Consider the following 24,857-nt stretch of genomic DNA (forward strand, 5'->3'; position numbering starts at 1 on the left):
GGCTCAGGGGGGCCACAGCCGGGGTCGCCGCGTCGCCGGAGGGTCGCCGCCCGCCCGCGCGAGCCACAAGGTAGCGTCGCGGCCTCCCCGGCCGCCGTTCTGGCGCCCTTGCGCTCGCGGCAGCCCCTCCCGTCGGCCTGTCCGCTGTGGCGTGAGCGCGCCGCCGGCGGGCGAGAAGCCGACGGAGCCCGGGTGGGCGCGCGCGGGCCGCGGGCTCCGGGTAGGCCGCGCCGCATCCTCCCGCCGCAGCGGGGCCGACCGTGCCGCTGCCAGCTTCCCAGAAGCCGTGGACCGGGCGGGCCGCCCTCCCGTCCGTCAGGGCCGTCCGCGCCGGGACCGCCCTCCCGGAAGTGAGGCCTTGCTGCGGGGCGGAGGGCTGTCGGGGAGTCCAGGGGCCCCGGGGGTCGCAGGGCGGCGCACGCGGTCCCGCTCTCTCGGCGCCGAAGCGCGTTTTCCGGTGGCTGCGCGGTGCCTGCTTGTTCCCAGGGACCGTGGTAGGCCGACTTCCCGGACGGTGCCCTTCAGGTGCGCCCCGCCCCCCGGGAAGCGGTCGCGGACGTTCCCGCGCTTGGGCCGCGTGGCCCGCCGTGCGCGTGCGGAGGACGCTGCTGTGCCCGGGCCACGAGGTTAGCCGCCGGGCCGGGCGGAGGGCGGGAGTCCGCGACGGCGTGTGGTGGCCCGGAGCAGGGAAGAGCATCCGCGCTTGAGGTTGGGGGCCTTGGGCTACGGGTGCCCTGGGGCCGAGCGGCGTCCCGGTGCCGGGCGGGAGGAGACGCCGCGGCCCTCGGCGGGCAGCCCCGAGGCGACGGGGTCGCTGGCCTGTGTTGAGGCCGGGGAGGTGACGGGGTCGCTGGCCTGCGCGTGAGGCCGGGCAGGCGACGTCTCCCGGCGGGCGGCCGTGCGTGTCTGACTAGCTTTGGGATCCTCAACCTCTTGGTCTCGAGCCTGTAAAACCCGGAAGTCCCGTTTGTGGCGGGGGCCCAACGGGGCGCGGGGAGACCGAAGGGCTTCGGCCACAGGCGTGAGGCAGCAGCAACTGCGGACCGGAAGCTCGGGCAGGAGCTGGGACCACCCGGGGCGCGTGTGAGGCGGGGTCCTGCAGGGCGTTCCAGGGGCGGCACCTAAAGGGCCTCTGAGGATGAGGAAGCACGTCCGGGCGGGGCGGGGGCGGGTGAGGCGGCCTGAGCAGGTCGGTCGGCGAAGCGAGGGAGCCGCGGCGGAGATGACCTGGTGGGGCGCGTCCCGGCCCAGGTCACTTGCTCACCGACAGACCCGGGTGGCCCTGGGTCCGTGCTCCCCAGCGCCTGCGTGACCGAGGCGCTCCGAGGCCCCCGCGTTGCCGCGGAAACGCATGGCCTGTAACCGCCCGCACCGCCGGGTACCGGTCAGGACCGGGTGCGGCAGGAATTCGGAAGTGACGCAGGCCCGGAGCCTTAGGGCTGGGGGGAGGCATCGGTGATCGGATGATCAGGGCCCTGCCGCAGGTGGCTTAGGCCTGAGCCCGTGTCACAGACACAGACGCGGCCGCACCACGAGGAGCTAGAGGTGCGGGTTCGGCGGGGCTGCTGCCAAGGACGACGCAGGTGTTTGCTCCTAGTCACTAGGAGAAGAGCAGAATGAAGCAAAGGCACGGGGATGGCAGCAGGAAGAAAGTCTGTTTTATAAACTTTTTTTTTTTAAGTAGCCTTGACGGCGATTGTGAGAAATGCAAATTTTAGTGTGGGAAGACCGAGATCTCTTGGTGGATTGATTGATTTTTTTCTTTTAAGATTTTATATATTTGTTCATGAGAGACACAGAGAGAGAGGCAGAGACACAGGCAGAGGGAGAAGCAGGCTCCATTTCCTGCAGGGAGCCCGACGTGGGACTCATCCCGGGTCTCCAGGGTCACGCCCTGAGCCGAAGGCAGGGGCTAACCGCTGAGCCGCCCAAGCATCCCAAGATTGATTGAGTTTTAAAGATTTTCTTCATTTATTTGAGACAGAGAGATTGACATAAGCAGGGGGGAAGGGCAGAGGGAGAAGGAGAAGCAAACCGCCTGCTGAGCAGGGAGCCCCATGCGGGCTTGATCCCAGGACCCTTCCATCCTGACTTGAGTCGAAGGCGGTCCCTTCTGACTGAGCCACCCTGGCACCCCGGGGATATAGATTAGACTAGTTTGACTTCAGAAAGAAAGGGGGGGGGCGGGGAGAGAAAGAAAAAGAAAGAGAAGATAATCATTGGGGTAATAGAGTGGAGGGAAGATTTTATTTTTGCTTTGAAGGTCAAGATGCCTGAGGGGGACTGGTTAAACTAGATGAAAAGTCTTAAGAGAGGAGACCTTGACCTGGGAGTTAGGGGAAAAAGTGTGGGCAGAGGCATAAACGTTTTAAGAAACCAGAGGACATGGGGGTGGGGGGAGGTAAGAGGTATGTGAAGGTAGAGTTTGTGCTGCGGTCTGCCTTGATCTCAGAATGGGGACAAAATTAGGGATTTGAGGGAAATACAGGAGATTTTGGAAAAGAGATTATAGAGAATGAGGCAAAAATGTTGAGGGTAATGAGATTGTCTAGAAAGAGTAAGAGGTGAGATGATGCTGGGTTTCTGCTCCAAAGTTTGATCGGTGTTTCTTAGATCTTGGCATTCTCAAAGACAGAAAACCTCTTGAATCTAAGCGGTTAACTGCTGGGGTAGTGGGGATTAGAAGGTGGGTGGGGAGCCTGTTCATTTTGGAGTTTAGAGGAACCTGGTGTGGGCCAAGTATTCTGGGATATTTAACATGTGTATGCCGTGTTATATAATAAGTTATGTTCAGTGGCCCCTGGGGGGCTCAGCGGTTGAGCGTCTGCCTTCTGCCCAGGGTGTGACCCCAGGGTCCTGGGATGGAGTGCTGCGTCGGGCTCCCTGCAGGGAACCTGCTTCTCCCTCTGCCTGTGTCTCTGCCTCGCTGTGTGTGTCCCTCATGAATGAATAAATAAAACCTTAAAAAAAAAGACATTGTAATTCATCAAAAATATATAGATGACTAATGTTTGAGATTGCCATTAAGGTTTATGGCTGCCTGATATTTTCCACGTCCCAAGGGGGCAGCACCCCTTGGTCATTCCTACCCTGGTGGGTCATGTATTATACTCATTGGAGTTTAATAGTATAATGTTTTTCTTACTTTTCTTTATTACCATAGTATGATTTACCAGCTAACCTCTCTGTGCCTCAATCTTACAAAATGGAGGTGATAATGCCACCTACTTTAAAGACTATTATAAGAAATAAATGATTTAATACTATGCTTATAGGAGAGCCTAGCATAGTGGGAAGCTCATTAATGTGAGCTACAGTTGATCATTGTTGTCACTATCAGATCTGTTAGGAATGTTTAACAATTTTATTTTTTCGACTTAATTTTATCTTTAGCTACCCTACTAAAAGCTAGAATGAAACAGTTGCCTGCAGCAACAGTCCGCCTCCTTTCAAGCTCTCAGATAATCACTTCAGTGGTCAGTGTGGTAAAAGAGCTCCTTGAAAACTCTTTGGATGCAGGTGCCACAAGCATAGATGTTAAATTGGTGAGTGTCCCTAAGAAGTCAAATACCTTTAAAGCAAAAAAGGGCTGGGCAAATGATTTCTTCTTATAACTATTACCTTTCTCTTCTTTTTTTGTATTAGTAAATTATTTTTAGGATATTGCATTTTTTGTTGTAAGAGTAAATTCTTAAAAATAAATTTTAATTTAGATCTGCACTACAGTAACACTAAAGGAAAATTTAAAAGCAAACTTATTCTTTAGGACTCCATATAAAACGTGAATCTAATTTGTTATTATTTTCTACTAATTATTCTTGGTTATTCATATTTACTTGCCTTATGCTCCTCTGCATTTTGTCTTTTCCATCTAATCTAATTTCAAAACTATATCCCTGGTTGGTTCATAGTTTTCACATTTAAAAAAATCTTAAATGATGTATATTAAGTCATTTGAGTTAATATGATTTATGACATTTAATGATAGTTTGTTACAGTTAGCTTGCATGTCTACCTTCCTTATAAACTACTAGCTTGTAGTGGTAAGGTCTATATTTTTTAATTTTTGTGTCCTCCATACCTACCCAGTACCTGGTACATAAATGGTGAGTAAATTGAGTGAATATAGGAATACACTTTTTTGTAATCTCTTAAGTATCAGATATTTTCATTTAGTATTACAGCATTAGAAATAATAATGATAAAAATCGTTGTAGGAAAGAAACCCTTTTCACGTATATACACAAATACAGTTTATATATAAAATGCACGTATTTGCATATATATGCATTCATTTGTGGTTGCAATTGCTCCTTATAAAAACTCTTAATTACTACTATACTTTTTTTTTTTTTTACAATAATTAAGGTTCTGATAACTTGCCCAAAGTCCTATAATTAGTAATTAGTAGTGAATCTGAGATTAGAGTTCAGGTCTTTCTGTTTCTAAAACCTATTCAAGATCGTTGCTCTGTGCTAGTGGGGTTTTTTTTGTTTTGTTTTGTCTTGCTTTGTTTTGTTTTTTCCTGATAAGGAAACAACTACAGAAGGCTTTTATTTGTTCAAAGTAACCAGTGCTATAGATGCAAAAAACCCCAACTCCTCCAACACTACTTCAAAACAAACATATCAAACTTGATTTTCATTAGAATATTATTTCTTCACACCAATAAATCAAAAAACATATATATATATATATATATATATATATAAAGCAACACAAACAATTGTTGAGTTTCATCTTCTGGACAAGAATGCCAAGTTAGTCTCTCTTCATGAAACGCAATTACAATTTGAGGACACTTCATATTTGCCTCTTTTGCCAGCACCGAGTCTGCCTCATCTGAATCTTTCCATTTCGTGAGAAACATTAATTCTCCACTGCTGTCCGTGGCACCAGTTATTCGTTCAGGATCAAGACTTCTGGCAAAGCCTCTTGTTTTATCAGCAGCATCTCTTTTCTTCTTTGATTTGCTATCATCAGATTCACTGTCAGATAAAGATTTTCTGTTAGTACCATCTTTTTCTTTACCAGCTTTTTGGGAATTAAGAAATGCTTCAATTAACTCTGGACAATCTGAATTTTCTTCAGGTTCTCAAGTACTGTCAGCGTCTGTAAATCCCTCCCACTTCAGGAAATACTCCACCTTCCCATTCACTACACAGCGGTCCAGTACTTTTTCCACCACAAATTCTTCAAGCTCCGCCTCTTCTACTTTTTTCTCTTTCCATTCTGTGTCTTTCCCATTTTTTGCAGTGTAGTTTTACTGAGGGCCATTTTTTATTGCAGACTTGAAGAGCTATTATTCACCACCTTCAAGCTACCCCGGGTCCTGGGTCTCTATGCCAGTGGTTCTAATACCATTTGGGTGCATCAGAACACTTTATTAAAGTGTTTATTAAAACAGTTACCAGGCCCTAGAATATCAGATTTTATTTGGGGCCCAAGAATTTACATTTGTAACAGGTTTCTAGTTAATGCTGAGAACTGCTGTTCTATACCATATGAATGCTGTATTTGTTCTAAAAAAATATGCATCTGGCCCTTGATCAACACAGGTTTGGATGGACTGAATGAATCCATTTTGACATGGGTTTTTTTTTTTTTTTTTTGTTTTTTTTGTTTTTGTTTTTTTGGTAAATACAGTACAAGTACTATAAATGTATTTTCTCTTTCATATGATTTCTTAATAACTTTTTATTTTAAAATGTAATTTATTGTAAGAATGTAGTATATTAATATATATAATATACACAATATGTGTTAGATGACTTTTTTTGTTATTTGTAAGGTTTCTAGTCAATAGAAAGCTATTAAGAGCTTACCTCATGTCATAGATACAACTTGATGACACTCACGTCAGTGTAAATAACCCAGAAAAGACCTGAAGTCTGGCAAAACAAACTCCATAGGTAAAGATAAAGAAAAAGCCACATGAAGGAGTAAAAAAGGCAGAAATGCATTCGGGAGTGAAACAGACCATGATGGTCCATGGAGGGGAGAAAGCTGCAGGCATGGAGAGAAAGACTGTATCACATTTGGGAACCTGCACAGGGAAGGTAAATCATCATAATATTTGGCTTTGAAAGCCAGAGGGATTGAATTTGATGAATTCTTAAAGCAAGCAGGTTTTGAAGCCTGGAATTTTAAAAATCAGCAGGCTCCATTCTGGGAGAACCTGGAGGGCAGGCAATAGGAAGCTGAATCCCCACCCTTAAAGAGAGTACAACAAATAGCCCTCAGTTACAGCTTAGAAACAGCAGTTTGAAAATGGGAGGGAGAGTACTGGTTTCAGAGTGTGTCCTAGAGGGCAGGGATCACTGAGGGACTCCTCCAAGGAAAAAGGAGTGAGAAGACACCATTACTCTCCCATACCCCTGCCAGCATGAACACACAGCCACCTATAAGAATTAGCCACTGACATTTTCTTATACCAAGGCCCACCCCCCAACCCCTAACACCACACTTCCATATATCCACCCTTCCCACTTACGTATGACTCAGTCCCAGCGTTTCAAGTCCACTCTGCCAGAAGACCAGGGCAGATCTTCCTAATACCACATCTGCCATCCTATGCATTTGGTGGGGCCCAATTCGGCAATTGCAGCAGGTCTCATTTTGCAGCAGACCAGCACTCGTTTTATTAAAACTGCATGCCCACCCCAGCCAGGGACCAAACATCGCCCATAGTATACAGAGTTTCTGCAGAGCACTGCAGTGAAGGAAGAAGTGGCCAGGACACAATAGCAGGGTACATGCAACACATATAGGAGATACCCCCTGAAGTGCCAGGTTTTGGTGAACAGGGGATGCTGCACTACTGATGCAGCATACTGATGCTGATAGGACTTCTCCTTCACAAGACCGGGACTTTCAAAAGCAGGACATGTAGATGACTTGCCAAACATACAGAAACAGAGAATTAGACACAATGAGGAGACATATATCCTGTCTCCAAATGAAATAACAGGGCCAACCACAGCAAGAAACCTAAGAGAAACATAAAAGTAATACTAAAGTAATGACCATAAAGACACTCCCTGGACTTGAGAAAAGAGTGGAGCACATCAGTGAGATTAAGGAGCTCACTGATCAAAGAGATGAAAAAGAACCATGTATGAAGAACACAGTAAATGAAATTAAAAATACATTAGATGGGTTGGCTAATTGAACTTAAATAAATAAAAGAAAAGTGCACTAGATGGAGTAATAGCAGGCTAGAGGATGCAGAGGAGGAAGTTAGCAAACTGGAACACAGATTAATGGGAAGTAATCAAGCTGAACGAGTGAGAGAAAAAAAACTGTACAGAATGAGAACAGACTTAGGGAACTCAGCGACTCCCATCAAGCATAATAACATTTTTATTATAGGGATCCCAGAAGAAGAAGAGGGAGAGAAGGGAGAAGAAAATTTATTTAAAGAAATAATAGCTGAAAATGTTCCTTCCTTCTAAGGAAGGAAGCAGAGATCTATATCCAAGAGGCACAGAGATGCCCCAACAAAATCAACCCAAGGAAGCACACACCAAGACATGTAATAATTAGAGTGGCAAAAAGTAGTGATAAAGAGAATTTTAAGAGCAGTGAGAGAAGACCGTTAAATATGAAGGAAACCCCATAAGGCTATCAAGGGATCTTTCAGCAGGAACTTTGCTGGCCAAAAGGGAGTAATGCAATATATTCAAAGTCCTAAAGGGAAAAAATGTGCAGCCAAGAATATTCTATCCATCAAGGCGATCATGTAGAATAGAAGGAGAGATAGTTTCCCAGACAAACAAAAACTAAAGGAGTTCTTGACCACTAAACCAGCCCTGTAAGAAATATTAAAGGGAACTCTTTGGAAAGGAAAGAGCAAAAGTGGGAGTAAAAAAGTAGAAAGCACTAAAGCAGTAAAAATAAATGTATCTGTAAAAATCAATCAAGGGATTTACAAAAGGAAGTAAAATATAACACCAAATACCTATATGGTAGGGAGAGAAGTAAAGAATGGCTTGAAACTTAATCATCCACTTAATATAGACTGCTATATGTGGAGGATGTTATATACAGATCAAATGGTAACCATAAATCAAAAACCAGTAATAGATACACAAAAAATAAAGAAATCCCAGAATATCATTAAAGCCAGCATACCTGGAAAGAGAGCAAGAAGAAAGGGCCAGAGAAGAGCCATAAAAACAACCACAAAACAAGTACCAAAATAGCAATAAAGACATAGCAGTAATTATTCTGAAGGTAAATGGACTAAATGCTCCAATCAAAAGACATAGGGTAATGGAATGAATAAAAAAAACATGAAACTCTCTTGAACACAGGGATGCCTGGGTGGCTCAGTGGTTGAGCGCCTGCCTTCAGCCCAGGGCGTGATCCTGGAGTCCAGGGATCGAGTCCCACGTCGGGCTCCCTACATGGAGCCTGCTCCCTCTGCCTGTGTCTCTGCCCCTCTCTCTCTCTCTCTCTCTCTCTCATATGAATAAATAAAATCTTAAAAAAAAAAAGACTCATCTATGATGTCTACAAGAGACTCATTTCAGACCTGAAAACACCTGCAGATTGAAGGTGGGGGATAGAGAAACATTTTTCATACAAATGTATAGCACAAGAAAGCTGGGGTAGCAATACTTATATTGGACAAAACAGATTTTAAAACAAAGGCCATAACAAGAGGTGCAAAGGGACACTATGTAATCGTAAGGGGACAATCCACCAAGAAGACAATAATTATAAATAATTTTGAGAGCACCCAGATGCATAAAACAGTTGATAATAAACAGAAAGGAACAAAACAATTATACAGTAATAGGGAACTAAATCCCATTTACATCAGTGGACAGGTAATCCAAACAGAATCTACAAGGAAATAGTGGCTTTGAATGACACGTTGGACCAGATGAATTTAACAGATACATGTGGAATATTCCACCCTAAGACAGAATACACATTCTTTTGAAGTGCACATGGATCGTTCTCCAGAATACATCACATATTAGGCCACAGAACAAGTCTCAACAAATTGACAGAGATCAGTCATACTCTGCATCTTTTCTGACCATAATGCAATGAAACTACATAGCAATCACAAGAGAATCTGGAAAGAGCTCAAATACATGGGAATTAAATAATACGCTACCAAGCAATGAATGGGTCAACCAAGAAATCAAACAAGGAATTAAAAATATATGGAGACAAATGAAAATGCAGTACAAAATTTTGGGGATGCAGCAAAAATGAACCTAAGAGAGGTTTGTTGTTTTTAAGGTTTTATTTATTCATTCATGAGAGACACAGGCAGAGGCAGAGGGCGAAGCAGGCTCCATGCAGGGAGCCCAACGTGGGACTCGATCCTGGATCCCGGGATCACGCCCTGAGCCGAAGGCAGATGTTCAACTGCTGAGCCACCCAGGCGTCCTTAAGAGAGAAGTTTATAGCAACACAGGCCCATCTCAAGCGAGAAAATATCAAATACCCTAACCTTACACCAAAAAGAGCTAGAGAAAGAACAAATTCAAAACCAAGAGAAAGGAAATAATAAAAGCTAGAGCAGAAATAAATGACATAGAAACTAAAAAATTAATAGATCAGTGAAACCAGGAGCTGGTTTTTTAGAAAAGATCAACAAAAGTGTTGAACCTGTAGTCAGACTCATTAAAAAAGGACTGAAATGAAATCACAAACAAGAAGAAATAACACCACCACAGAAATAAAAAGATTATCTGAGAATATTACGAAAAGTTAAATGCCAACAAGTTCGACTACTTAGAAGAGATGGATAAATTCCTAGAAAGATATAAACTACCAAAAACTGAAACAGGAAGATAGAGAAAATTTGAACAGACTGATTATCAGCAACAAAATTGAATCAGAAATCAAAAAAAAAAAATTCCCAACATTAAAAAAAAATTACGAATGAACTGGCTTCCCAGGGGAATTTTAACAAACATTAAGGATAATATTACGAAGAGTTCAGACCTATTGTTCTCAAACTATTCTACAAAATAGAAGGGGAAGGAAAAATTTCAAATTCATTCTATGAGGCCAGTATTACCCTGATATCAAAGCCAGATAAAGACACTGCAATTAAAGAGAACTCAGACCAATATCTCTGATGGAACATTGATACAAAAATTCTCAACAGAAGATTAGCAAACTAAACCAAATAATACATAAAAAATCATTCATTATGATCAAGTGAGATTCATTTCTGAGTTGCAAGGGCTTTTCAATATTTGCAAATCAGTCAACATGATACATCAATAAGAGGATATAAACCATGTGATTGTTTTGATTTTAATAGATGCAGAAAGAGCACTTGACAAAGTACAACATCTATTCATAAAAACCCTTGCCAAAGTAGATTTAGAGGGAACATACCTCGATATATGAATATATCCATATGGTATATGAATATATGAAAAATCTACGGCTAACATAGTGGTGAAAAACAGCTTTTTCCTAAGAACAGGAACAAGACAAGGATGTCTACTCCCACCACTTACTCAACATATTGCAATTTTTAGCTACAGCAGTCATATAGCAAAAAGAAAAGGCATCCAAATTGTTTAAAAAAAAAAGTAGAACTTTCACTTTTTGCAGATGACACGGTACTGTGTATGTAGAAAACTCCAAAGACTTCACCAAGAAACTACTAAGATTGATAAATGAATTTAATAAGGTCACACAATACACAATCAATATACAGAAATCTTTTGCATTTCTACATACTAATAATGAAGCAGCAGAAAGAAATTTAAAAAACAATCCCATTTACAACTGCACCAAAAATAGTAAAGTACCTAGGAATAAATTTAAAACCAAGGAGGTGAAAGACTGGTGCTCTGAAAACTGTAAAACGTTGATGAAAGAAATTGAAGGTGATACAAGGAAATGGAAAGACATTCCATGCTCCTGGGTTGGGAGAACAAATATTGTTAAAATATCTATGCTACCTGAAGCCATCTACAGATTTAATGTGATCCCTGTCAAAATACCAACAGCATTTTATGCAGAACTAGAAAAAATAATCTAAATTTATATGGAACCACTAAAGACCATGAATAGCCAAAGCAAACTTGAAAAAGAAAAAACTGGAGGTATCACAATTCCAGACTTCAAGTTACATTATAAGCTATAGTAATTAAGGCAGTATGGTACTGGCAGAACAGAGAACCTAGCACTAAATCCACAATTAAATGGTTAGTTAATGTTCCACAAAAGAGTTAAAAACGTGATGGGAAAAAGTCTCTTTAACAAATGGTGCTGGGAAGACTGGACAGTAACATGCAAAAGAATGAAACTAGAGCACATTCTTAACCACATACAAAATAAACTCAAAGTAGATTAAGAACTTAAATGTGAGACCTGGAACCATAATCCTAGAAAAGCATACAGTCAGTAATTTGGCTTCGACCATACCAACATTTGTTCCCAAGACAAGGGAAATAAAAGCAAAAATAAACTAGTGGGACTACATCACAATAAAAAGCTGCTGCACAGCAAAGGAAACAATAAAACTCCCAAGTGGGAGATCTTTGCAAATGACATTTCCAGCAAATGGTTACTATCCAAAATATATTAAGGACTGATAAAACTCACCACCATAAGACCTAAATAATCCAATTTAAAAATGCAATGTTCACATCATTCATCATCAGAGAAATGCAAATCAAAACTGCAATGAGATATCACCTCACACCTGCCAGAATGAACAAATTCTAAAAACTATGAAGGAACAAATGTTGGCAAGGACATGGAAAAAAGGAACCCACTTGCCCTGTTGGTGGGAATGTTGGTGCAGCCACCATGGAAAACAGTGTGGAGGTTTATCAAAAAGTTACAAATAGAACTACCTTATGATTCACTTAACACATACTGAGTAACCAAAGAAAACAAAAAACAGTTGCTCAAAGGGATACATGTGCCTTTGTATGTTTATAGCAGCATTATTTATAACAGCCAAATTATGGAAGCAGCCTCAAAGTACATTTATAGATGAATGGATAAAGATGTGGTGTATATTTGCGACAGAATATTATTCAAACATAAGAAAATGAAATCTTGCCAATCTTGCCATTTGCAAAAGCGTAGGAGCTAGAGTATATAATGCTAAGCAAAATAAGTCAGAGAAAGATAAATACTCTGATTTCATTCATGTGGATTTTCAGAAGCAAAACAAATGAGCAAGGAAAAAAAAAAAGACCAAGTAATAGACTCAACTACAGAGAAGAAACTGATGATTACCAGAGGGGAGGTGGGTGTGGGGCTTGGAGAAATAGGTGATGGGATTAAGAGTACACTTACCTTGTTGAGTACTGAGTAATATATTGAACTCTTAATTTCTTAGTATTAAGATTATATAAAAAATAAATGACACAATTATTTTTCTGGTGTTTCTATTTCTTTGACAACAGTTTCCTGTCTTTATATACTAAAAGTTTCTTTAACTTTTTATAGGAGAACTATGGATTTGATAAAATTGAGATACGAGACAATGGTGAGGGTATCAAGGCCATTGATGCACCTGTAATGGCAGTAAAATACTATACTTCAAAAATAAATAGTCATGAAGATCTTGAAAATTTGACAACTTACGGTTTTCGTGGAGAAGCCTTGGGATCAATTTGTTGTGTAGCTGAGGTAAGGTAATTTATATTGATTTTCATAATCACAGAGTGGTAGGTAGCATTAGGAGAAAATGAACCCAGTTTTGGCAAAGAGTGTAGAATATACATAACCCAAAATTTATCATTTAAACCATTTTTAAGTGTACAATTCAGTGGCTTTAAGTGCACATAGCTGTCCCTGCCGTCCATCGCCAGAACTACTTCATTCCAAACTGAAACTCTGTGCCCGTTAAACAGTTAGGTCCCCATTGTCCGTCCCCACCTCTTGTCCCTTGTAACCTCTTTGCTCCTGTCTCTGAATTTGATTAATGGAATCATATAATATCTGTGCTTTCGTGTCCGGCTATTTCATTTAGCAAACTGTCTTCAGGGTTCCTGCATGTTGTAACATGTATCAGAATTTTCTTCCGTCCTTCCTAAGGCTGAATGATGTATAAATGTATAAATGTGTAAATCATGTTTTATTTATCCTTTTCTGTTGACGGACATTTGGGTTGTTTCCACCCTTTGGCATTTGTGAATAATGCTGCTGAGGATGTGGGTGTACAAATGTCTATTGAAGTCTCCGCTTTTGCTTCTTCCGTGTATGTACGCAGAAGTGGAGTCGCTGGGTCGCATGGTAGTTCTGTCTGATTTTTTCAGGAAGGGCAAATTTTGTTTTTAATGTTAATATTTATATATATATATTAAAGATTTTATTTATTCATGAGAGACACAGAGAGAGAGGCAAAGACACAGGCAGAGGGAGAAGCAGGCCCATGCAGGGAGCCCGACGTGGGACTCGATCCTGGAACCCCAGGATCACGCCCTGGGTTGAAGGCAGATGCTCAGTCACCCGGGCTGCCCTAATGTTGATATTTATAAAAGGAAAAAGTAGTTTAGTGACCCACTGGCTTGGGAAAAAACATATTAAATAAAATTAAACTGAATCATTAATGGTAAGCTCTTCTCAGATTTTCCTATACTGAAGTGCATCATGAACCTCTCAGGTTGCTGGTTTATGGTAGTAACATTTCCCTGCGTGTACTTGACAATGAAACCCTTGTATTGATAAGCATATCACTGTTTTTTTGTTGTGCTGTGTGGAACCACCCCGGAAATGCCATTCTAGTAAATACAGATAGATTGGGCTCTAGAGATGTGAATCTACTTGATCTAAACCCTAGCGAGTTAGAGGTAGACTGGGTCCCAGAACTTTGCTCTCCTGACCCTGGTTAGGTGCCTTTAATGTTTATAAACTCAGCTCCGTGCCTGACCAGCTTGTTGGCATAGTACTAATTACACTTCACTGCCTCTGCACTAGATTTCATAACTAGTTTGTGGCAAAGCCTGTCTAGAACCTTGATCTGCTCATTTCCATGTGTGTCACTCACTACTCTGGACTAGTTTGTGTTATACTATGTTATTCTGTGTGTTAGGCTCTGTTTTATGGTGTGATAGAATCTGTGTACCATGTGTGCCCACTGGCTATGTATCTCTGCTTCAGCTGGCCGACTATTTGGGTGAGAATGCTCAGGTACAATTAAATGATGGGACTTTACTTACTGTCCAGAAAAGTGGCATGTACATGAGCTACTGTTGCTCTCTCTTCATCCCTTCTTTGGACGTCTGTTTAGTATCTTTGTCTCCCCAGCAGTCATATACTTTCCATGCTTATTATGATCTTCCCTCTTTTCTTGTGCCCTTAGAGTGCTGGCGTAGTTTTGGTTTTCTCCATTTTTTGTGAAAAGAGTCACAGCTCAGTATTCACTTTTCTCTTTTGGAGCTCTGTAAGGTGATACCTAAGTCACGAAAAACTGTGGATAGGGGGTTGGAGATGGAGTTTAAAGTGGGAGAGTGTGTACTTCTAGTACAGATGGAGACTAGGGGCCCTTGTGTGTTAGGATCCAGATGTTCAGGGGTCTCCTGGGAGGCTCAGTTGGTTAAGAGTCTGACTCTTGATTTTGCCTCATCGTGATCTTACTGCCTTGAGATGGAGCCCCAGCATAGGGCTCTGTGCTGAGCTGAGAGAACGCTCCAGATTTTCTCTCCCTCTTCCTTTTCCCCCTCCCCTTCATGTGCCTGTGCACATGCACACACTTGCATGAGCTCTCACTTTCTCATTAAAAAAAAAAAAAAAAAAAGAATCCAGAGGTTCAGACACTGCTAAAGGAGAAAAGGCCTTGTCCTTCCTTAAGTGCATTCTGGTTAAAACCTCTATCCAAAATCTTGCATACCCGGTGCTTCACTATCTGTCTGAGCGCTTGCTTTATTTAGAGTTCAGTGAGTCTTCATATAGATTTTGGGGAAAAACAAGTAGAGGGTACAGCTAACTGGGCATCACCCATCTTTCTCCCTAAAGACTGTATCTGGGAAACTACAGCCTTGGGGTCTTATAGAAAGTGTGTTTTTTAAATGGGCTCAGATTTGTGCCAGGGAACTTCTGAAGCTCCCAGTGCTAGCACATACTTTTATTGGACTCTTGGTAGCTATTTTGGAAATCATGTAATTTATTTGAGAACATAATTATTTGATTTTTTTTTTTAGCTGTTGTCCGAACTTGGTAGTCTTTAGGATATATTTTGGAAGAGTATTGTTGAATAATATGTGTCATTTCTGGGTTTTCAAAAATTATTTTTTTAATTTGAGTGTAGTTGACACAGCAGTGTCAGATGTACAACATAGTAGTTTGACAAGTTCATACGTTATGCTGTGTTCACTCCAACTGTAGCTTATGTCTTGATATATATCACTATTATAGTATCATTGACTATATTCCTTATGTTGTGCCTTTTATCCCCGTGACTTACTCAGTTCATAATTGGAAGCCAGTATCTCCTTTCACTCAGAGGTGGAATCTACAGGGGAAAAAAACCACCCCACATAAGAATAAACCAAAAGGCATTTCTGTATTTTCCATAAAATGTTCATAACCTTTCAGAACTGAAATTGGTTATTATCAGCTTTGTCTACTAGATGGCAGCACAGTACTTACTCTTTTAAAATTCATGGTAATAAGCCATATGATTTATCCAAATCTTTGCTGTAGTTCTGATTTTAAATGGCAGTTTTGCAAGTCTCTGTCTAGTGGTATTCTCTATTTGTTTCTTTCTTTGATTACTTAAGCCCTCTTGATATATTTTGTTTCATTTTTGAGGGATTCAAATGCCTTGAGTATACTTAAAATAATTTATCATAATTACAAGAGGAATAAAGGAATTGTCAAACAACCAGAATAATAGAAAACTAAATGTTTTAAAAATTATGTTCAGTTTACACATTGTAATGTTAAGTGTTTATCTTACAAAATATTAACAGCATTTTATGTAATCTCTTTTCTTGTAAATCTTTGGCCAAAGCACACGTAGATGCGTGTGTATGTTTTACATATGTGTATTCCAGGTCAAGATACATACTGTGGTGAGCCCCCGAAGGTTCTCCTATGCTGCCTCCCAATAGGTAACAGCTTTCTGACTTCTGTCAGTATATATTAGTTCCACCTGTTGTTGAACTTGATCTAAATGCAGTCTTAAAGTATATGCTATTTTGTCACAGATTTTATGATTTGGGTTTGACTGTTTTCTGAAAACTAAAGCAGTATCAAAAAGTCTAGAACTGGAAGGGATCCTGTAGTCATGGACCCTGGTTCACTGCTGATTCCCCTGTCAGGACTGAGTACCTGTTCCCCAAGTTGCCAAGTATTGGTGACTGCCCAAAGCTTAGTCTCGGGATTGCCCTCACTTCAGCTGGACGGCAGCTGCATCCAGTGGCTGACTGATGAGGGGTTATAAGCCTGCTGTTCCAGTCCAGAACAACTCTGCCCTGCCATGCAGTCCAGGATGACTCCCTCCCCCCAAAGGTCAGCGGAGCCCTTGTTTGTGACTGCAGAGCCGCACTTCTCTTCTGTCCTCCCAAGGGATCTTGGGAGTGTCCCCAGGGAACTTCCTGCTCACTGGTTTCCCTCAATCTGTGCTGTGGGCCAGCCGCTGTAAAATGTAGGTCTTCTATTGTTGTCTCCTCATATTACTGATGAAGATACTTGGGTCTTGTGATGCCAAATGCCAGGACGTCGTATTCCAGCTTTGAAACATCGTCTAATAATCAGTCCGCTACTATTTAATTGTATGCAGGGTGCTGTGCTAAGTAGTTTACTTTAGATAAACTGTGCACAGCACAGTAAATGGAATACAAAAATTGTGACCTATTTAGGGACATATAATGTGACAAAACTGAGAACTCAATTCCAATATCATGAGCTTTTCACAGTAGGTCATGCTGCCTTCTTACTAGTATGGTTAGAGAGGTATATATTAGTTTAGAAATACCTCTTATTAAAATAATGAATATACTCAGGCCTCAGTGGTAAGTTCAATAGATGGTATCAAGGAGTAGTCAAGTTGAAACTTAGGTGGGAGGATTCTGAATAGTATTTCAGAAATACTGTAAGGTCAGTTAGATTTAAAAAAAAAATTGTTATTTAGGAATTACTGTTAATGAGTACTTTTTGGGGAGAAAAATTCATTTTTAAATTTGATGAATATTCTTCACTCAGAACAAATTTCATATATATAGAAGTTGCATTTTTGGGGTGGCTCAGACTGTTGGTTTCAGCTCAAGTCATGTTCTCACAGCTGTGGGATGAAGCCCTGCATTGGAGTCTGTGCTCAGTGCAGTCTGCTTCAAATTATTTCTCCCTTTCTCTCTCCCTCTCACTCACTCTCTCTCAAATAGATAAAATCTTAAAAAACAACAACAACAACAAAGTTGCATGTTTATTTTAAAGACTCCAATTTATCTTGAAAATCTTTGGGCAGAGATTACATCTACATAATAAAAATTAGTGGTTTGGTTATTTTATCTGCCAGACTAACTGATGCAGATAAATTTAAAGTCATATTGATGTAAATCATCTCAGAAACAGTAGATTGATGATATGTAGCTGGAATATAATTTTGTCATATTGCTAAACAGCTATCATCCAAAATTCTGATTGTTGAAATTATTTTTATTCGATTACTTTAAAGATATTAATTTTAATTATAAAAAAATTAAGTAGCCTCTTAGCAAAATTGGCTGGAGGAATTTAAAACACATCTAACTATATTCTTTATTAATATACTTTAGAAGAATGGGCATCTTTCTAATTTGTCAATTTTAAGATGACTTCCAGTTTTGTTTTATTTTTAGATTTTATGTATTTATTTGTTTGTTTATTTATTTGAGATAGAGAACAAGTAGGGGGAGGAGCAGAGGGAGAATCAAACTCCCCACTGAGCAGGGAGCCCAGTGTGGGGCTTGATACCAAGTCCCTGAGATCGTGACCTGAGCCCAAGGCAGACAGCCAACTGAGTCACCCAGCCACCCCTAAAATGACTTCCAGTCTTAGAATTAACTAGTACAAAGGAGTAAAATGTTTTTATACCCACGGAGTATCCTGTTGGGATTTAAAAGTGGAATTACTGCTTTCCTAATTTATAATAGATGTTATCAGACACGAATTGATATGATTTTCTTTAAAATCACATCATCAAGTGTAACTTCTATTGAAATTTGTTATTTATAGAGCAGTGATACTGACTGGAATGAGCTAGAGATAGTGAAAATTCTGTTTTGACCTGTTTGTAAAATTTTTGTGAAGATTTTGTATATATTCTTACCACATAATAAAACATGTAAAAAAAGTTGTATTTCTTTTAGGTTGATTTTTTACATACATTGTATTAAAAATGATTTTTTTCCCTTCCAAAGAAATGTTTAAGAAACTCGTAAGATTTTTTCAACTGGATTATTTTTTTTTAAGATTTTATTTATTTATCTATGAAAGACACACACATACACACAGAGAGAACGAAAGAGAGAGGCAGGCAGAGATGCAGGCAGAGGGAGAAGCAGGCTCCACACAGGGAACCTGATGTGGGACTCGATCCTGGGACTCCAGGATCACACCCTGGGCCGACGGCAGGCACCAAACTTCTAAGCCACCCAGGGATTCCCTCAACTGGATTTTATTTTATTTCATTTTATTTTTTTAAATTTTTATTTATTTATGATAGTCACACAGAGAGAGAGAGAGAGAGGCAGAGACATAGGCAGAGGGAGAAGCAGTCTCCATTCACCGGGAGCCCGACGTGGGATTCGATCCCGGGTCTCCAGGATCGCGCCCTGGGCCAAAGGCAGGTGCCAAACCGTTTCGCCACCCAGGGATCCCCCTCAACTGGATTTTAAATGGAGGCTAAATTATACCTTAGTTTTAGGAGAAATACCAAACAGTTTTGTTCTCTTAAAATCAGAACAAATTCTGAAAAAAGAATCAGAACCCTAATTCTTATTCCCAAGTGTTTGAAAAAGAGACTTGGCCAAAGGCATAAAAAGCAGGTTAACTTTTCTGAAAGTCATTGATGGTGATAATGATTTGAAGGTCGAATGAAGTAATACATATGAAATTATTTTTAATACAATCATGTTCCCTATAGATGAAAGTTATTTTCACTCTGGACTTGAATGTGAAAAGTAGTATGCACTTCTATCAAGTTGATAAAAATCATCAGACTTGTTCATTTCTTTGTTGGCAGGCAGTATTTCACCTTACTTTTCAAAGTTTATGCAGACTACTCACCATTTTTGGGAAATCCTTTCTAATAATAGACATTCCTAGGTAAATTCCTTCTATTTCACATAAAAGGTCTTTATTCTATAGCATAAGTTCATTATTTTCTCTTGTTTTTCCCTCTGAAAAAGTAACAGAGCCATTCTCTGCATAACATTCATGTTGACTGATTCATTCATCCACCTTTTAAGTGGTCACAATGTGCTGGGTATTATTCTGATCTATCAAGTTCATTATACATAATTTTGTGATGAGATTACATGATATGCATGTTTGTTTTACATTCCATTAAACCTCCATGGCTTAAAGGGGGTGGAATGAGAAGCTTTGTCCTTCTGTTTTGAAATTGAAAGTTGGGACTTCCTTATTTGTGGGCTGCCATAGCTGTAAAAAGGTAGGAGGAAGCCCCTAGCATCATTTTGATAGTTTCTCCCTCCTGTTCCTTAGTGTAGGGTACCTCCTGTGTTCTTTAAAGCCATGGTGGTAGAGCTTTAATTAGAATAGGCAAAGGAGTTTTCGAAGCAGTGGGGTATCCTGCTTTCTAAGTGCAGCCTCTTCACAGGTAATAGAACTCTGTGGAAAGGAGAAAAGCCAGAGCCAAGAGTTAGTGTCTTACGGTGAATTATCCAGAAGAAGGTTCTGAAGTCAGAGCTCTTATAGTAGTATACAAGGATGCGTAGGCAGGCATATTCACACACCGAAAGAAAAAGACACGTCAGTGATCCAGGTAAAATTAATATTTCAGCTGAATCATGAAGACCATTTACCTTAGTTTTCAGTTTCCTATTTCTGTGGCCAAGTATTCATCCATAAGTCAGCCAAAAAGTAAAAAAACTTTAGTATAATTACCCTAAATGGATTTTTGTCAAGACAAGATTTTTGCATGAATTAACAGGATGTATCCTAAGTTTTAAATTTAGTTTTATCTAAAACATTGAAAAAATTACACTTATTTAAAGTTCAAATGCTAGAGTGTAATGTAACTTGGTGTTAGTATTAAAATTCCTTGAAATTCAATAACTGGACCAAAAAGTCAGTTTTTAATAATTGATATATAATCTGTAAGGTTCTCTGAGAACTTCTAAAACTTTATGTTTTAAAATAAACTCCTTTTAAAATTCTTAGAATAAATTTATTTAGTTCTCTTGACCACTAGATTGATTCTGCCACAGTTCACTAATGTCTCTAATAAGAAGCACAAGTAATAATCTGTAATATTGGAGATGCATCTGATGGTAGAGTTACTACAGGCTCTAGTATGTTAGCTGCTGCTGAACTAGCACGTTCTAAGCTTGTGCCTGGTCCAAAAAAAGGTTTCCTGCCCAGGACACAGGGTCATATGATGAAATGAACTCTTGAAATACGATTCCTTCCTCTGAGGAACACACTGTATTTCATGAATTTGTGAAACATGCTTCTGTCTTATCCTTTACTGTCTTTCACAGTGAATTGCAAAGCATTTTCTATTGAAATAGATTTTCATCGCACCCTACACATTCTAATTTTTAAAAAAATTAATGTTAGAAAAGAATATTATATTCTATTTTTGCTTTCTTACAAATATTGCAGTATAACCATTAAGATCCTATTTTCCGTTTTAGTACATCAGTTTATTCATCTAGGTTGGAGGATGTTCATTATTAACATGTTTAAAGGATGAAGAAGCTGATAACTATAAAATGCTTTGAGAGTAGTTAAAACAAAAAGCGATGTAACCTTAATAAAGTATTGGCATCATTTTCATCTTACCATTGCCCTCCCCTTAAAGATGATAGAGTTATCATTTATTCAGGACCATCTAACAAGCCACTGGCATAGTTAGTACTAGAACTCAGAGTTCCGGGGCTACTTTTGCTCAATCACACCAACTTTAGGTTAGGTGGCTAGGTGGCTAGCCCTTTGGAGAGGAGAAATAGAAATCAGTTGACCTTAGCATTTTTGAGAAGTGGTTGGATAAACGTAGGATTGTTTTTAAGGAGACAATCATAGAATAATTAAATTAGAGGCAAATAAATTTTTTTAGTTTTTGTTTTAGGCTTGGCTAGAAAAAAATCATTACTGGACAGAACAGAGTTGGGCTATAGCAGGGAAGATGAAGATTAGTTATCAGGAAAAATTTTAAAATGATATGACTTTTGAACCATGGAATATATTTTTAGAAGAAGCAGAAGAGTTCTTTAAGATTATATGGAAGCTCACAACTTTGTTTTAGGTGCAGCTTTTTTTAGAGAAAGGTTTTTATAGAAATGGCAGCTTGAGGCAGTGCCCCCAGTAGGGGTTTGATGGACGTTACCCTCAGAGAGACTCTAGTAGATCATACTAGTCCGTGAGCTAGTGAAGCCATTTTGGGGTGACTGCTATTTCCTGTATGGCACCCTCGTGTTCTCTAGCCATATGGCCTACTGCAAATCAGATAACGGTTAAGATGAGGTAGCAGAACCATCGAATCTTCTGTAGATCCACCTGAATCTAGATGAGTCTCAGCAGTGGAGCTGGATCTTTGTGGCTTCTTCCTAAATTACAAAGTCGGCTCTGCTGAGTGCAAGAATGGCCAAGAAATACTGCTCCCAATTTTGTGTCATCGGTGCTCCCAAAATGTGTGAGGAGGCTACCTTTTTCTGAATCCACTGTGCTTTCTTAGAACATCCCCACTCCCCAAGTGTGGTATTTTCTGATAGTGGAATCATTCATTTACTATTGTTTTACTCTCTTGCTAATCTCACAAAATAAGTAAACAAAAAGCTGTAGGTAAGGTTAGCTCGTAATAATGTAGACATTCTTATTTTTTTTTAAATATTTCATTTATTTGAGAGAGAGAGCACAGACGGGCAGGGGCTGAGGGAGAGGGACAAGTAGACTTGTCGCCAAGCAGGGAGCCTGAAGCTGGCGCCATCCAGAACCCTGAAATCAGAACCTGAGCTGAAGGCAGATGCTTGACAGACTGAGCCACCCAAGCACCCTGAATGTAGACTTCTTAAATTTATATTTCTGTGCCTACCATCTTAGGAGATATTTTTATGGTCAGTGAAATCCTTTCTTATACATACATGTTTTCATGCTAAAGTTTTTTCCAATTAATAGAAAATTTACATTTAAATCGTTCATAAGTTGGTTTTAAGAAAAATTATTCATAAATAAATGTGTACGATTTATATATTTTGTTCTTTTCAATCATTAGCTTGAAAGACAAGTGCAGTTTTTAAAATTTTATTTAAATTCAGTTGATTAACATATATATTATTGGCTTCAGAGGTTGAGATCAGTGATTCATCAGTCTTTTTTTTTTTTAAAGATTTTTTAAAATTTATTTATTCATGATAGAGAGGCAGAGACACAGGCAGAGGGAGAAGCAGGCTTCATGCCAGGAGCCTGACGCGGGACTCGATTCCGGGACTCCAGGATCGCACCCTGGGCCAAAGGCAGGTGCCAAACTGCTGAGCCACCCAGGGATCCCCTCGTCAGTCTTAAATAATACCCAGTGTGCATCACATCACATGCCCTCCTTAATATCCATCACTCAGTTACTCCATCCCCTCCCCTCTCCCCACTCCAGGGACCCTATTCGTTCCCTATGATTAAGAGTCTCTTATGATTTGTTTCTCTCTCTGATGTTGTCTTGTTTTATTTTTTCCTCTTTTCCCCCATGATCCTCTGTTTTGTTTTTTAAATTCCACATATGAGTGAGATCATAGGATAATTGTCTTTCACTGATTGACTTTCATTTCACTTAGCTTGAAGTGCAGGTTTATACAGAATATGAAAAGGGAGGGAATTATCTTTTTACAAAAGGATTTTTATAAAACAAGTATATGGTGTCTTTTAAAAGCAAGTTTCCCTAATGTAAATAAAATACTTGGTTTTACAGATATAAGTTATATATTACAAATAGTCATTTCAGATACTGATTTGTGTATGAGTATTTTAAAGTTAAATGCTCAAAATAAAAATATTTTGCCCTGTTAAAAAAAAAAATATATATATATGTATATATAGTGCCCTATTATTAGTATAACTAAGGGAATATTACAGAAGCGGTCATAAGAGCTTAACAAGTAAAACTTTTTTCAATCTTAAGTAAATGTATAATTACTATAATCTAATTTGATGATGAAACCACTGCAATACCTAAAATAATATATTTTTTTTATATTCCAGGTTTTAATAACTACAAGAACTGCTTCTGATAATTTTAGCACCCAGTATGTTTTAGATGGTAGTGGCCACATAATTTCTCAGAAACCTTCACATCTTGGTCAAGGTAAGAGAGAGTAGCTATGTATCTTTGCCTTTCATGTTTTGTTTATTTTTAAAATACTGTTACTGCTTAAATGCACTGCTTCAGGTTTGGTCTTGATAAAGCCTAGTTTACTTCCAAGTGAATATTCAATCTTTATGTTAGTCACCAATCTCTTAAATTCTTAGAGGTGTTCTCAAGAGGAACTGTGTAAAAGACTTAGGACAAAACTATGGATTAGTTACCCTTCTGTAAAAACTGTAAGAGCAGTTATTTTACTATTGTTGGATCACTAGTGTCTTCTTTATATGTGAAGGATGATATTTTATTGAAATGCCTAAAACATTGACTTGGTAATCATTGCTAATAAACCATACCATCAAGATACTATGATTAAATAAATAATTAAAATATATTTATTTATGGAAAACTTCAAATGTATGTGCAATAAAATTGTCTGCCATTGCTCAGTTTCAACAGTTGTCAACTCATTGCTAATACTGTTTCATCTAATACCCTCACCTACTTCTTCTTTCTGTATTATTTGAAGCAAATAAATATATCAATTATTGTTGTTTGTAATACATTTCTACAGTGTTTTATACACTTGTAATTTTACCACATTTTAATTGACATCTTATATTTTTAAGTTCTGCCACTATTATAAGGCAAAAGAAAATCTCTTACTATTACAAGGAAAAAGAAAAACTCAAGGAGTTTCATGCATCTCCCTTCATGTTTTTCATACTGCTAACTTCTCATAATGGAATGTTTAAAATTGGGAGAATGTTGAAGATATGACCTTAGAGTCATGTTCAAAAGAATTATTTGATCTGAAAGGAACTTGTGTTTTTTTGTTCCTGTTTTCCCTTCTCTTCCAATTAGTGTTATAAATTCATTTTTTAATTTTGTGTTTCTGTTGTAATTTATTGAAGTACTGTATTTTTTCTGTAGTCTTCTAATTTTAACATTAAAGTATTGGATTTATATTTTTAATGATTACCATTTTTTCATTGAAATATATTTTCTTGTATCTTAATACTGATAACCAAATTCACTTTATTATTTTGTAATTCTTCGAATTAGTTCCTAATTATTTATGCTTATTAAGAAATAATATTTTTATACCCACATAAAGGAGTTAATAAGAACACCTCAGAAAACACTTTTTTCTCATTTATTCAGTTAATAAAAATGAGCTCATTTAATAGCTGTTTAATTTGATATATAATAATACTGTACATATTTCAATTAAAAATAATAGACTGTAATTATTTTATGTATTGAAGATTAGGAAAGAGAAAGCGTATTTTTTTAATATGGTCCCTTTCTAGAAATGCTCTAATAACCCCAATTTTTAGGAGTTCACATTAAGAAACCATTAGGAGATATTTGAGTGGCTATCCAGTAGAGTACT

At 39.2% G+C, this 24,857-nt stretch overlaps 1 protein-coding gene and 1 pseudogene across 8 annotated transcripts in view; one reads left to right on the forward strand and one right to left on the reverse strand.

Moving 5' to 3' along the window:
• PMS1 (PMS1 homolog 1, mismatch repair system component) overlaps positions 1-24,857 on the forward strand; it is a 109,047-nt gene that overhangs the window by 19,250 nt on the left and 64,940 nt on the right. For 2 of the 8 annotated variants that reach the window (XM_055345343.1, XM_055345342.1), the window contains exons 1-5: positions 110-626; positions 3,394-3,545; positions 5,913-6,059; positions 12,451-12,633; positions 23,362-23,464. In XM_055345343.1, the coding sequence (XP_055201318.1) occupies positions 3,414-3,545; positions 5,913-6,059; positions 12,451-12,633; positions 23,362-23,464 (565 nt within the window). In that variant the 5' untranslated portion in view covers positions 110-626; positions 3,394-3,413. Of the gene's footprint in view, positions 1-23; positions 71-109; positions 627-3,393; positions 3,546-5,912; positions 6,060-12,450; positions 12,634-23,361; positions 23,465-24,857 lie in introns of those variants that run through there. The other 6 variants (XM_055345340.1, XM_055345336.1, XM_055345338.1 and 3 more) reach the window with 5 other exon arrangements.
• On the reverse strand, positions 3,710-5,560 carry LOC129522841 (chromobox protein homolog 3-like; annotated as a pseudogene).

The sequence above is a fragment of the Nyctereutes procyonoides genome, unplaced genomic scaffold (genome assembly GCF_905146905.1).
Source record: "Nyctereutes procyonoides isolate TBG_1078 unplaced genomic scaffold, NYPRO_anot_genome, whole genome shotgun sequence".
Lineage (NCBI taxonomy): Eukaryota > Metazoa > Chordata > Mammalia > Carnivora > Canidae > Nyctereutes > Nyctereutes procyonoides.